The sequence below is a fragment of the Calidris pugnax genome, unplaced genomic scaffold (genome assembly GCF_001431845.1).
Source record: "Calidris pugnax isolate Ruff unplaced genomic scaffold, ASM143184v1 scaffold18, whole genome shotgun sequence".
NCBI lineage: Eukaryota > Metazoa > Chordata > Aves > Charadriiformes > Scolopacidae > Calidris > Calidris pugnax.
The window spans coordinates 19,468,863-19,481,564 of record NW_015090812.1 but is presented as its reverse complement, the minus strand read 5'-3'; the positions used below and the strand labels follow the sequence as shown (position 1 = coordinate 19,481,564).

Genomic DNA, 12,702 nt, shown 5'->3' with positions numbered 1-12,702 from the left:
GAGGAAAGCAGGTAATGTAGGGGAGGGAGCATGGCAGCATACTTGTAAGGTGCTATTTATATTGTGGTGAAAGGGTCTTTTATATATAGGTTATTTCTTGCAAAGTTTAACTAATACATCATGCTTATCACCTATTCCATTTTTATCAGATTTATTTATTCCTAATAAAAAAAAATTAAAGCCACAAAATTGTAGTAATATTGTTTTTATTTGTGAATTTTATGCAGGAAATCCTATACAGCTGACTTAAACTTCTATTTCTTCTTATCATAAAGAATGTACTGCACTCAAGACTACCAAAAGAACACAGCCTAATGGCTACTTTCCTACAAGTATATTGTGGTAAGGGCTTAGTTTTTAATCTGGTGACCGTGGAGAAAATAAACTGAGAAAATAAAAGTGTATGATAAAAAGCAATAAAGTGATTTTAAAATATTTGAGACAGAATAATTTTGCTCACACAAGAAACCTGAAATTTTTGTTTCTCAGAACTCCAGTAAAAGAGAAGGTTGTTTTGTTTGGGTTTTTTTCCTAGCTCTAGTTATCTGTCTCTTCTAAGGAGCAGAAAATGAAGTAGTTAGGTTTTTAGTTATGACTTTTTTGATAAGGAAAAACATTGATTAAAAAATAATGCGGGGGTTGAGTCTATACCAAAACTGCAAGAAGAAATACCTATTCCAAACAACCTGTTTGATAATTTTTGCTTTTTAATAACTTTTTAATTAAAAAAAAAAAAGCACAGAATATTGAGAGCTCAAGCAGTTAATGTCTTTTTAAATAGGTATTGGTGTTCAGGTATTCAGTTGGGCATGGACAGAAGAGGGTTTTTTTGGTTATAAAGTTCTGTGTGGTAATGCTAGAATCTAAGGCTAATAATTTTCTGCTGAAAGAGGTTATAACCAAATAAATGATACTTCTAAAATTTCATCTTCACATCTTATACTCCAGTGCAAGAATTTGTTCAACTTATCCAGTTTTATGGCTTTTGCCTCAAGTAGTGACGTGATTATTCCTTTCTCGCCATTTGGTTGTAGAGAAAGTTTCTGAGAGTTATCCTTTTATCTTCTCCAAGGGCTCTTTGAAGAAATAGAACATTAAAAATATTTATGATTGGAAGCTAAAGATTACTTTTCTGTCTAGACTTTGCTAATTTGCACTGAAATTCTTCAACAGGAGAATTCTTCAGCGTGGGCAAGAGTAATGAGTAAAATACTTAGAGTGATATAATGTTTTCTAGTGTAATTAGTCAATGTTGCTGTTTAATAGCACCTTGAAGCTCAGTTATCTTGCAGAGAAACATTACTAGGCTGAAGCAAGTAGTTGTCATTTTGATTTCAAAACTAGCTTGTTTTTTATTGTGGACCATAACAAGTACATCTTTGTTCTTTTTGTTCACAATTGCAACTTTTGTTAATGTGAGTCCAGGAGTTTATGGGAGTCCAGTCACGTTCAGCAAACTGGGGAGACATTAAGAGTGGTAAATGCTTGGGGGGTTTGCAGAAGTGCCTCATGTGATACCTTCTATTCTCAGCATAGGATAAAATTAGAACTAGTCTGACATTGCATTGGTGCCTGAGTGAGAGTTCTAAATGGTTTTGGTAGTGCAGACAGGATTTGTAATTTTTCTCTGCTCTTGCCCAGAAAGCAATGAGTCACAGAAAATCCTTGAAAACACCAAATAGTTGAGGTAAGTTGTTGTTAAACTCTTTCAAATGCTTGGATGGGATGCTGTTGGGAGATCTGATTACTTGGGAGTAAATTTGCAGTTGTTTTACAGCCACGCTTGGGAATTCTTTTCTGAATTGTTGGCTGTGATGGCATGCTTATTATGTTTTTTATTTTTGTGACAAATAATAAGATTTAAGAACAAGAAGTTTTTGATGGTAATCCTTTTATTATATAATTAAATCTCCAAGAAAACAAAGTCATATACTTAGGCCCTCTTTCATATTTCATGGGTCTAAAGCAATATTTATTGAATATGCTTTCTGCAGCAAGAGAGAATTGCCTAGTGTAAGTTTTACTAAATACAAGTATTGTTTTGACTGTATAGTCTGACACTGCTTTTAGTAGTACAAGTATTAACAAATGGCTCTTTTCTGCACAATTTATATAAGATGATTTTTAGTTTTTTACCTAAAAAGTCCTATAGTTCAAAAAATGTCCCAAAACTGCAAGAAATGATAGATCAGGTAAATCGCTTATACTCAGTAGAAGTTTAATCCTGAAAAAGAAGGCAACTTGAGTTGTGACCACTAATCAGAGCAAAAACCTCATACAATGTCTTAGTCATTAGTGTTGCGTATTAGGATGAGGAATGGGATCACTTTTATGGTGGGGAGGGAAAGAGGATACAATCCTCTCTTTACAGGAAAAAATTCAATCCATTTTTCCTTAACAAACAGAGAACAGTTAAGAATCTTTAATAACAATGTCTTGGACCAGACTCTTCTTTATTCAAGCATTATAATTTGATTTTTATGCTGTTATTACAACAGGAAGCAATCCTGACAATTTGCATTTCTTATTATTTGCCTATATATTTTTAATGAAGTGAGTATAGTATAATCAGGTTTTGCAAATAACTATGTTAGCAAAAGACATGGTAAACATAAAATAGAATGATTGACAGTTTGAATACAAAAATTTTCACTAAGCAACTGTGGCTTATCCATGACACATAAAAGTATAATGCAATAAATATGATAAGAAAAAGATTACTTTAAAGGCCAGAGGTGCAACAATTATTGTAGGGAAATACATGTATGAAAAGACCTGAAATTCCACTTTTATTTTTATCTACCTGCTTGTCTGGAAGAAAGTTGTCCTCATTTTTTAATTTGAATGGATGTGTAAGACATTTTTCTTATTTGTCCCTAAAAGTATTAGTAAAAAGTTCGAAAGAGAGGACTCAGATTATCAGTGTTCAGAGTACGCTGCTCTTGGCATGCAGTTCAGCACTCCAGGCTTCTCTGAATATCAATATCTTGGCTCTAGTTTACTTCCAAAAAAGTCCTTCCTCAAATGACTACTGTTACAGCAATAAGAATGCTTTTTAGGGGGGTGCACTGGTTAGGATGACTGAGTATCCTACTTTGCTGCTCTTCAGGAAAGTATATATTAATTATCTCACTAAGATAGATGACTTCAAAACTTTAGGTTGATATTCTTTTGTTTTGCTTTTTTTTAAATGTGGATGCTGACACTCAACAGGGCTACAAGAAGATTCAGAGAGAGATTTGAAGAATTTAAAAAGCCTTTTCTTAAAGGTAATGCATTGCTAATTATAAAATATATTATAATGAGTTAAACTATGAAGACAATGAATGCAAATAAAGTATACTAATTTATTTCCAGCAACAGTTCAGTTTCTCTAAAGCACAAAACTCCTTTAGTTACAAGTATTTATACCAAGTAGCTGCCAGGATGCAGCTATCAGGATGTAACTGCCTTACACTGCAGGTAACAGCTTAATTTCTTCCTGGGAAGGGAATGAATGTGCATATCTGCATTTAATAATTATGGTCAGTACTGAGCCTACCACTGGAAGGGACTGAGAGAAGCAGTTGTTCACTAAGAATGCAGAGGGATTGTAGGAATACCATTTCTACTTATAAGAAGATTTAACTAGTTGCAGTTACCTATTTTTATAAAGAGAAAGCAGTTGGTAAAATTCTATCAGTTCTATTCATTAAATAAATGTAACAATATAATCAAGTGGGTATTGCAGTATTTCAGCTTTCCTGTCACTGTCCCCACCTGGCAGCTGCTACAGGCGGTGATGCACTGGGCCTGGAATTCACAGGCCGATTCCCGTGACTGAACGTGAACATGCAGGGATCATGTCTGAAACTGCCGTTTGTGTTGGAACGTTCACGGCTGTGAAGACGCTTTGGGAAGTGAGAATACACAAGATAAATGAAGAATTACAGAAAGAAAAGGAATTCAGACAGAGGTCTGCAGGAAGGTAGGTAAATTGTAGATCTCTAGGCATGTGAAAAGCTGGACTATATGTTACGTTTCAGAAGACTACAACTGGCTTTCTCAAACTTATCCAGAGTCTAATTCTTTAGTTGTTACTCCAGCAGAATTCCCACCAGTTAGGATCTAGCAATATGGTCAGGTCAAACCAAGAATTGTGTTCTGTATTAAAAATACTAGTTTATATACTAAATCCCCTAAATTCAGATACTAAAATTCTCTCCTGCGTGGACATTCTAATGAGTGGAGATTTAGTTTGTTATCTTTCTTCTCAGTGGAGCATTTAACTGGGTCACTTGGTCTTTTGCCTGGCCAGCAATTTAATGAAATATGAAGAAATCTGGCATTCTATTTTTGGAACTCTTCCTAGTCTGTCAGATGTGTTTGAAATGGAATAACGAATTCAAAAGTTACTAGTGGAAAATATAAGCAGAAAGAAAGAGAATTAGCCTAATTTTCATAACTCTTGTTGAAGTCCCTTTGGAAATCAAGCTAAAAGAATCCCTAGATGATTGACCTTGTTTGATTGCACTTATATTTGGTGGAATTGAAGGCTTACTTTTTTAGGACCCTACTTCAAAATTAATGGCTTTGGAACTTAATTCCACATGACCTTATATTCTGTTGCCCTCCTGCAACGTGATGAAAGTGACTGAAGTCATGCTTTCCTTCTGACTGTAAATTTGAAGAACTGTAAACCAGAATTTGTGTAAATTATTTCAGCCAAACATTACTTTATTTTCCTGTCTTCCCTCAAATTTATAGTGTATTGAGCATCCAGAGATAATAAATGTTGTTTGACATCCAAAAAGGTTACTGTCTGTTTGTTCTAGTAAATAGAACAGATAGTAATTATTGCCTGTTCATTGTGGCACCACGGATCTTTCCCTTGCAGGCTACTACTTGTCTGGGAGGAGAGGGCTGCTTTAGCAAAGCTCAAAGAAAAAGTTATTCACGAAGATGGAAGAGCGATTTTGAGGATAGAGGAAGAAGAATGGAAGGTAGTGTCGACAGGAATGAGTGTTGTTTGGGTTGAATGACTGATGCATTAGAAAACTACTATTTACAACTTTACACTCACAGCTTTACTGTTTTTAATCTATGAAGTGCTCACTGTTTGCTAACAGTAAATTGAGACACGCTGTTGTGAAAGTGTAAAAGCAAGCTGCTGTTTTTCAGTACTGAATATTAAGCATTACTGTTCAAAAATATAGCCCAAAGGCTTTTCTGCATTAGAAATTATTTACTCTGCAAATTATGAGTTTAATTACATAAATCCTCATTTAACATTAACATACCAGTACTGTTGAAACGTGTGAAGGTGAAAACCCTCTGTGCTTAGGTGCACAAAAATGTTTCTTACTGTTGTTTACTTTCTCTTTCAAAAAGTGAAAATGAGCCAGTATATTCCCAGAATACTATTATTTTTGTTTCTAATTCCCATGGGGAAGTGGCTAACTGTGGAATCAATGATGGATTGGAAGCTAACAATCTTCATGCAGAAATGCAGATGCCAGCTCCTACCAAGTGATGAGGATGAGACCCTGTTGAGCCACACCCAGCAGTGGTCCATAGGCCACTGTTCCGTGTTCAGAACTCACAGCATACAGACATTGTAGTTTTTGATATCCCTCGGCTCTTCTGCTCTCAGCTGCTCGCCATTTTTCTTAACAGAATAGGAAATACAATTTAGATCACCATTTAAATGGAAGAAATTATTTAGAGCAGTTTCATCTTTGGTTATATTTGCTTTTTTTAAAAAAAAAAAAAAAAAAAGAAAGAAACAAAGAAAAGCAAGCCCGAGGCTTGTCAAGCAATGACAGCAGTGCAGATATCTAAATACTGGGAGCAAAAAGTGGGCAGGTTAAATCTGTGGTCAGAATGACCCACATTGATGGTGTTCATATTGGGGTGCTACAGTATAGCTCAAGAAGGAGAGATTTCTTTTTTCCTTTTTTTTTTTTTTTCTTTTTTAATTTCAAGACTTACTGTTTCAAATAAAACTTCTACCTAAGCCTGTATTCTTGTTGTATACTAAGTTGAATTTCTTCTGGTTATTATTTCTTGTCTTAGACACTGCCTTCATGCTTACTGAAACTAGCCCATCTCCAGGAATGGCAGCTTCATAGAACTAGTTTGCAGAAAATTCCTCAGTTCATTGGAAGATTTCACAATCTTGTTGTCCTGGATCTTTCCCGGAACTCAATTGAAAGTGTACCTAAAGAAATTGGTGAGCTGTGCTTTCTTTTATTTTATGCTGCTTTTCTAAGAAAATTAATCTTACATAAACATAAAATTTTTGCCTGTCTGTCAATCCTATTGGGTAGTTAGAAAACAGATGATTTAAATCTGACAGTGAGATAGAGATCTTAAAAGTGTGGATTCCCTCTAAATTAAAAGAATGGCTAGATGGAGGAGACATACCTTTATGAAAGCTTGCCATGAGAAAAAAACTTGTAAGCATAGCAGATACTAGACATCAGAATGCAGCTAGGAAAGCAATATTGAGGTCCCTTCCAAATTAGACAATTCTATGATTCTGTGTTCTCCATCTACAGCATGAGTAGCCTATGTTCATAAATGGTTTTTGAGGCTTTTCTGTAGCACTCAACTAGAGTGCAATTCTGTACTAGAGTCCTACTATTTGAATTTCAGTGAATCTTTTTTTTTTAAAGTGAGAACACAGAGCACTTGTATAACAGTGTAAGGATAACACAAAACAAGTGATACTGTATTTCAAATAAAACGAACATTTATCATTTCTCATTTGTGCTCTCTGCAGGACAGCTGACTAGCCTCCAAGAGTTGCTTCTCAGTTACAATAGAATAAAATCTGTTCCTAAGGAAATAAGTAACTGCGTCAGTCTGGAAAGACTGGAACTGGCTGTCAACAGAAGTATCAGTGATCTTCCTCCTCAGGTTTTGTGCTTTTTATTTAGTTTTGTTTAATGCATATTTTGAATTTATCAAAACCCAATTATCATTAAATGTTGCAATCCATGTTTTCATATTTGCTTTGATACTCTGATTTCACAACTACTCCACAAAAAGGCGTATGTGAGCAATATGGCCTCTGACTGAGGCCACATGAGGATGGCCATATGTATACCTGTGTGGTAGAAGGATCCAATCTCTGTACAGATAAATTATGTGGTAGTGCATATAGGGCAGCAATACAACTGATGATAATTTGTTTAGGTCTTCTCTGATTTACCCCACTGAGGATCTGATGCCTTAGCATCAGAGCATCAGAGAACTTGCCTTTTATGGTTGAGAATACAAATTCATGCCATGTGCCAGGACACAACTGTAAGCATCTTTACCAGAGCTGCTAGCTGTGAAAAGGGCTTGCCATAGTTGATAGCAATCAGTGCCTTGCAACATTGAGTGAGTCCAAACAGTAATACCTAACAACAAATCTTCAAATGAAAATATACACTATTAATCAGAATCCAGAATTTACAAAATCTATGTGGAAACAGGTCACACAGTGTAGTGTAGAGCAATAGCTTTTAAATTAACAGCTCGTAGCAAATACATCGAATCATAGAACCTTAGAGATCATCGTGTTCCAACCCCCTGCCACGGCGTTGCTCCGCTAGAGCAGGTTGCTCGAAGCCCCCCATACATAGCTGTGTCCTATTGAGACTGCGGTGATGTGAACACCGTGCAGCTTTGGTTATGTGTACCTGAGTGGCATTCAGTGTTTAGTTGGACCAGATCTGCAGTGAAACATCTTTGCATCACTTGAACATTGTCAAAGCACCTGATGGCATGATTCACCAAAGGCCTTAGGCATTGCAATACTGAATGTTGCTGTCTCATTGTTAGAATGTCTTGCCATAATAGTAGGCTTCACAACATGGAAGGTGTTTAGGTACAGTCTAAAATAGAGTCCAAAATACATTCCATGCCATCTGACCCACAAAAATCGAAATATTTGACTAATGAAAAATGGCATATTACATGGAGTATGAAATACTAAGGACAGTGGTATCTTTAAAAATGCTCTTCTTCAGTTTCAAACCTACATACCTTCCAGGGAAGCATGGTAATTGTTGGGTAATATCAGCTAATGTAACTCAGAAACTATTCCGTGTTTACTAACTCTGAAACGTGTTATAATATTTTTTAAATTATTTTTTTTTCAGTCAACATTATTACTGCTCTGCTGTAATGGAACAACTATATAAACTTGCATTAAATCTCCCTTTCATTACAGCTCAGTGATTTAAAGAAGCTATCACACGTAGATTTGTGCATGAATCAGTTTACCACCATCCCTTCAGCACTTCTCAACATGCCAAACCTAGAATGGTTAGACATGGGGGGGAATAAACTCCAGGAGCTTCCTGATGCAATTGACAGGTAAATAAAGCTCAAAACTCACATCTTACTTTCAGTTCCATTCCGTTGAAATTCTAATTATTACATCCTACTTCAAAAGATTATTTTAATGTTAATCTCACTGCAAACTTAAGATTTATCAGCCCTAATGTGATATTTAGGATGAGCTGGAATAATCCATTCAATAAACAGTAAATTCAGTATCAACTACTCAGTTAAATATTTCTTGCCAAAGACATTTTTGGTCAGAGGTTAGGTGATTGTCTTGCATATGAGGTTTCTTTTGAGAATTGCTGTATTCTTTATGAGAGTCCTTTATGGGGCTGTAAAAATGAACCAATTACTTTATATTAATGATTGATAAGATTAATTTTCTAAATCATGATTGATTGCACCCATACCTATTTTACAGAATGGAAAATCTCCACACTTTATGGCTTCAAAGGAATGAGATAAGCTTTTTACCAGAAACCATTGGTAATATGAAAAATCTCAGTACTCTTGTTCTTAGCAACAACAAACTTAAGGATATTCCAGCCTGTATGAAGGACATGACAAATCTGAGGTAAGAAAAAGGAACAGGAATATAAAAATACCAGAAGATAAGTTTTAAAGCCTCCCTTAAGTGGTATATCATGAAGTCATACTAAGGAAGTAGAAAAGAAAAGGTATGTCAAAGGTTGTACAGATGGGCACAGTAATATATAAATCGGCATAGTTACATAGATGCACAACAGTTGAGGATCTGGCCAAGAAAGCTTTGTGTAGCACAACTCATTTAAATAAGTAAGCGATGACAGTTACAGTCCCAAATGAAGACTGTAATACATTTTCTCATTTCTGAAAGGTCCAAATGCCCAGTTCTAATTGACGTTTTATATCACTCTCTAAAGCCAAGAGCTTACAATGACAAAAAGTAGAATTTTGGAACTGGGAATTCAGGCATTCAGAATTCAGTCAGGTATAAGGATATGGATGAAACTCTCCTGTAATTGACTTGAAAAATTAAAAAGAATGAATGTAAATTTTTAATTGGTAGAATTGGAATTATTATTTTCTATACTGTGACAGAAACTTTCCTATTGTTTGCATTTTCATTTGAATTACTGGATGCTGGCTATTTTAGAGAAAGAATGCTCGTCTAAATAAATCACATTTAACCTTGTAAAACAGTTCCTGTTTTCAGATGTTTTGGAAGCAGCAGCATCTCTATAAACATATATATACAAGCCTAGGCCTAGGCATGGACCAAGAACAGAGGGAGTCAGGGCTGGCTCTTGCCTTGCAAAGGTGGGAGGATGCAGGTGTTTGCACTCTTGTTCTCATCCACTCCCCTGTTTTGGAAGCTCAGTAAGGCTGACAATTGGCTGAAAACCTGAAGACAAAACAATGAGGACTGCAATGTTTTCTCCCACTGCAATCAGCCACTGTTGTTACAAGGTGTCTTCTTAGCTTAGTTTACTTAATGCTACCAATATAGTGGTGAGTTTAGTATAAGAAAAGGCTTATTTTACTCAAAATACTGTTTGAGGAATCTTAATTCAGTTTCAAAAGAGTTGTTCTCTCTGGACAAAACCTATTGCAAGAGTAACCTTTTTTGGTGAACTGTCAGATTTGTCAACTTCAGAGACAACCCACTGGAGTTAGAGGTAACGCTCCCTCCATGTGAGAATACAGAAGAGGAGGAGCAACAGGAAATGTTTGGCATTGAATTCATGCACATGTATATCCAGGAGACACTTAAGAGAACAGGTATGGCTTTTATATTATTCTCATCTGTCTGGAATACAATGAGGAAGGGAAGGATAAACCTGGAAAAAAAGAAAGCTAGGATACATATACAACTGAAATTTGAATGATCTTCTTAATAAATAAGATTTTCCAAAAATCTGTAAACAGATTTTTACTGAGGGTGCTTTTATCAGGAGTAGCTCTTCACATGAATGGCACATGTTCTAGTAGGAACATACCAGAACCATGGAACGTTGAAATTAACATGCCTGAGTTAGACTGTCTCTTGTATTTACAATCTAATCAAGAGTTTACGTAGTGTGGGTCTTCCACCACTGTTTGTCTCACAAAGCTCAGCTTTTCCTATTTTTGGATGTTGTCCAGATAGAGACTACCAAATAAGCATGTAAGGGAGAGATGCCTCATTCCCAACATACAGCATTTTTTAGCAATGAAGTATCAACACCTGATAAATGGATGTTTCTCACAACTTGTTTTGCCTCACAGAATTTCCTCCCATTTCTAAATCACCGTGACCCAAAAAACCCGCTGTTACTAGGCTCAAAAGTAACAGCTTAAAGGTTGCGGTAAGAGACCAAAATAGGCACTTCTGAGCAGATGTGCAGGAGGCAGCTGTTACTTGCAGACAGAACTTCATTGTAGATAGAATGAAGATCAGAGAGAATATTTTCTATGTATGGCAAAGGCTTAAAAAGCAAATGACTGAAATGCTCGTGGCTTTAGAATGCTAAGCCAGCTTTTTTCTTATCCATATTTCATGATTGAATAATCAAATTAGCAGAAATATATCAAGATGAGAATTTACAAATAAGTTTTCTTCCTTAACAGATTTCCCCAGCAGCACAGGCTGATGAAAGTACCCAGGCCTACTTAAATTTATACAAAGTTTAACTGAACTTCTAAGTTAAAATGAAGTATGCTAATTTATTTTAACCCATTGTCTTTCAGGAAATCTAGAAAGTTGTACTTCTGATCCTTCTCCTACCGTAAATGCCAATGAATAAAGAACCCAACTGCAAATGGAAGAAAATATGAAGTATACTTCTTCTTAGTAAAGAGGCGTACAACAGGTTTTTCAAATATTCTTAGGTATTTTATTTTTCTGCTCATGAGAACTGTTTTGCATATTTGTAATTCCCAGTGAAACTGGGAAATATAAGACCTTTTCCTGGATATAGATTAAAACAGTTTTTTTGTAAGCATTGAATTAGCTTTTTAAAAAAGTCCAGATAAGTTTTTTATAGTTTTTTTTTTCCCTACCAATTCCAAATCTATCTCTGTCACGTAGTTGGCTCTGGTATCAAAGATGGACTCGGGACAGCTGTCAATAGGACATTCTCCAAGGACACAGCAGACTCTGTATAATAGTGTAGCCCAGCCTTGTATCCACATTGTTGTAAATATTCAATCCGTCCATGATCAATCAGCAGTTTACAGAGGCAACCTATCTCCTTTCGTTCTTCAACAGTAAGTATCCTAGTTTCATAAAAAGGAGGAAAAGAATGAACATGTGTCAGAAGAATAGTTTTGTTAATGTTAGTAGTTAAGCTTGGAAAAACTGTTGAAATCACTATGTTGGTTTCAATTCAGGCAAGCATGACTGTTAAATTTTTTGAAATGTGCGTCCATGAAAATTGTATTTTTAAAGTAGAATATTTCTATAAATTTAGTAATTGAAATGTTTCTGTAAAATTAGTCTTTTTGAGGACCTGAAACAATTTAATATACCACTATACATAATCTTGCTTTTTCTTGGACTCTGCAGGAGTCCATTTGCTAGGAAAAAAAAATAGTTACATACCCTTGTAAAGTATCAGAACCGCAATCTGTCTTGCTGAATGTTTGCTCATGTTCTTCTGTGTCATTAGTTTGATCTTCACTTTCTTCACTTGTAAAGACTTTGGTTGTGGTTTCTCGCATGCCACAAGTAGCCCAGCTACTCATTCTCTGAAAATAATGAAATTCTAATGGTCCAAGTCCAACTGATTTAAAAAATTCTCTGCCTACATAATGCGTCCAGTCACACTTGTGATGGCAACACAGTGCAATAACAATTCCAGCTACAGGCTTCCAGTTGTCTTTGTTGCTTTCATTGTCAGCAGAATTGTTAGAAGCCACCTCTGTCTTAACAGTCCTAGAGCGTTTTGTTGCAGGCTCTTCATTTTCTCCCTCACAGCAAGTTGTATAACTTTCAACCAAGCATCTCAAAGCAAGATCTGGGAAAAAACAGATATAGCCCCCTCAAAAATTAGTGATGAACACCACACCATTATTTATACAGGCTGTATCATGGTTGAGAATGTACTTCCCACAAAGATGAATAAAAGTATACATCACAAACAAAGTCAAAAAGCAATTTTAAGGATAACTACAAATTACAAGCATGCTTTGAAAACATGAAAACCCTAAATTCTAAATGACAGTTTGGAAGATCATTCTGTTCAGATAGTAAGATTTAGTATCCTAACTTTCTGCAGTAAGCATATAAGTAATTCATACCTGTCGCAGCACCACACAAATGCTTCCCAATTCCTACCACTGGCAGTTTTTTCTTCTCCAAAATGGGTACCTTCTCTGGAGGGAAAAGGGAAAAAAAAAAAAAAAAAAAAAAAAAAAAAAAAA

At 35.5% G+C, this 12,702-nt stretch overlaps 2 protein-coding genes across 2 annotated transcripts in view; one reads left to right on the top strand and one right to left on the bottom strand.

Moving 5' to 3' along the window:
* The first annotated feature begins 823 nt into the window (after positions 1–823).
* LRRC39 (leucine rich repeat containing 39) lies at positions 824–11,179 on the top strand. Its single transcript, XM_014939075.1, has 10 exons — positions 824–1,687; positions 3,214–3,269; positions 3,767–3,967; positions 4,877–4,982; positions 6,055–6,211; positions 6,764–6,900; positions 8,204–8,349; positions 8,741–8,893; positions 9,941–10,080; positions 11,029–11,179. Exons 3-10 carry the CDS (start codon positions 3,843–3,845, stop codon positions 11,082–11,084), a joined length of 1,020 nt encoding a protein of 339 aa, XP_014794561.1. The 5' UTR covers positions 824–1,687; positions 3,214–3,269; positions 3,767–3,842; the 3' UTR covers positions 11,085–11,179.
* A 133-nt stretch (positions 11,180–11,312) lies between these two features.
* The window catches only part of TRMT13 (tRNA methyltransferase 13 homolog (S. cerevisiae)), a 6,129-nt gene continuing 4,739 nt past the window's right edge, over positions 11,313–12,702 (bottom strand). The window contains exons 9-11 of the mRNA XM_014939066.1: positions 12,580–12,654; positions 11,882–12,296; positions 11,313–11,556 (exon numbers count right to left, since the gene is read on the bottom strand). Of these exons, the coding sequence (XP_014794552.1) occupies positions 11,361–11,556; positions 11,882–12,296; positions 12,580–12,654 (686 nt within the window). The 3' untranslated portion in view covers positions 11,313–11,360. The remainder of the gene's footprint in view (positions 11,557–11,881; positions 12,297–12,579; positions 12,655–12,702) is intronic.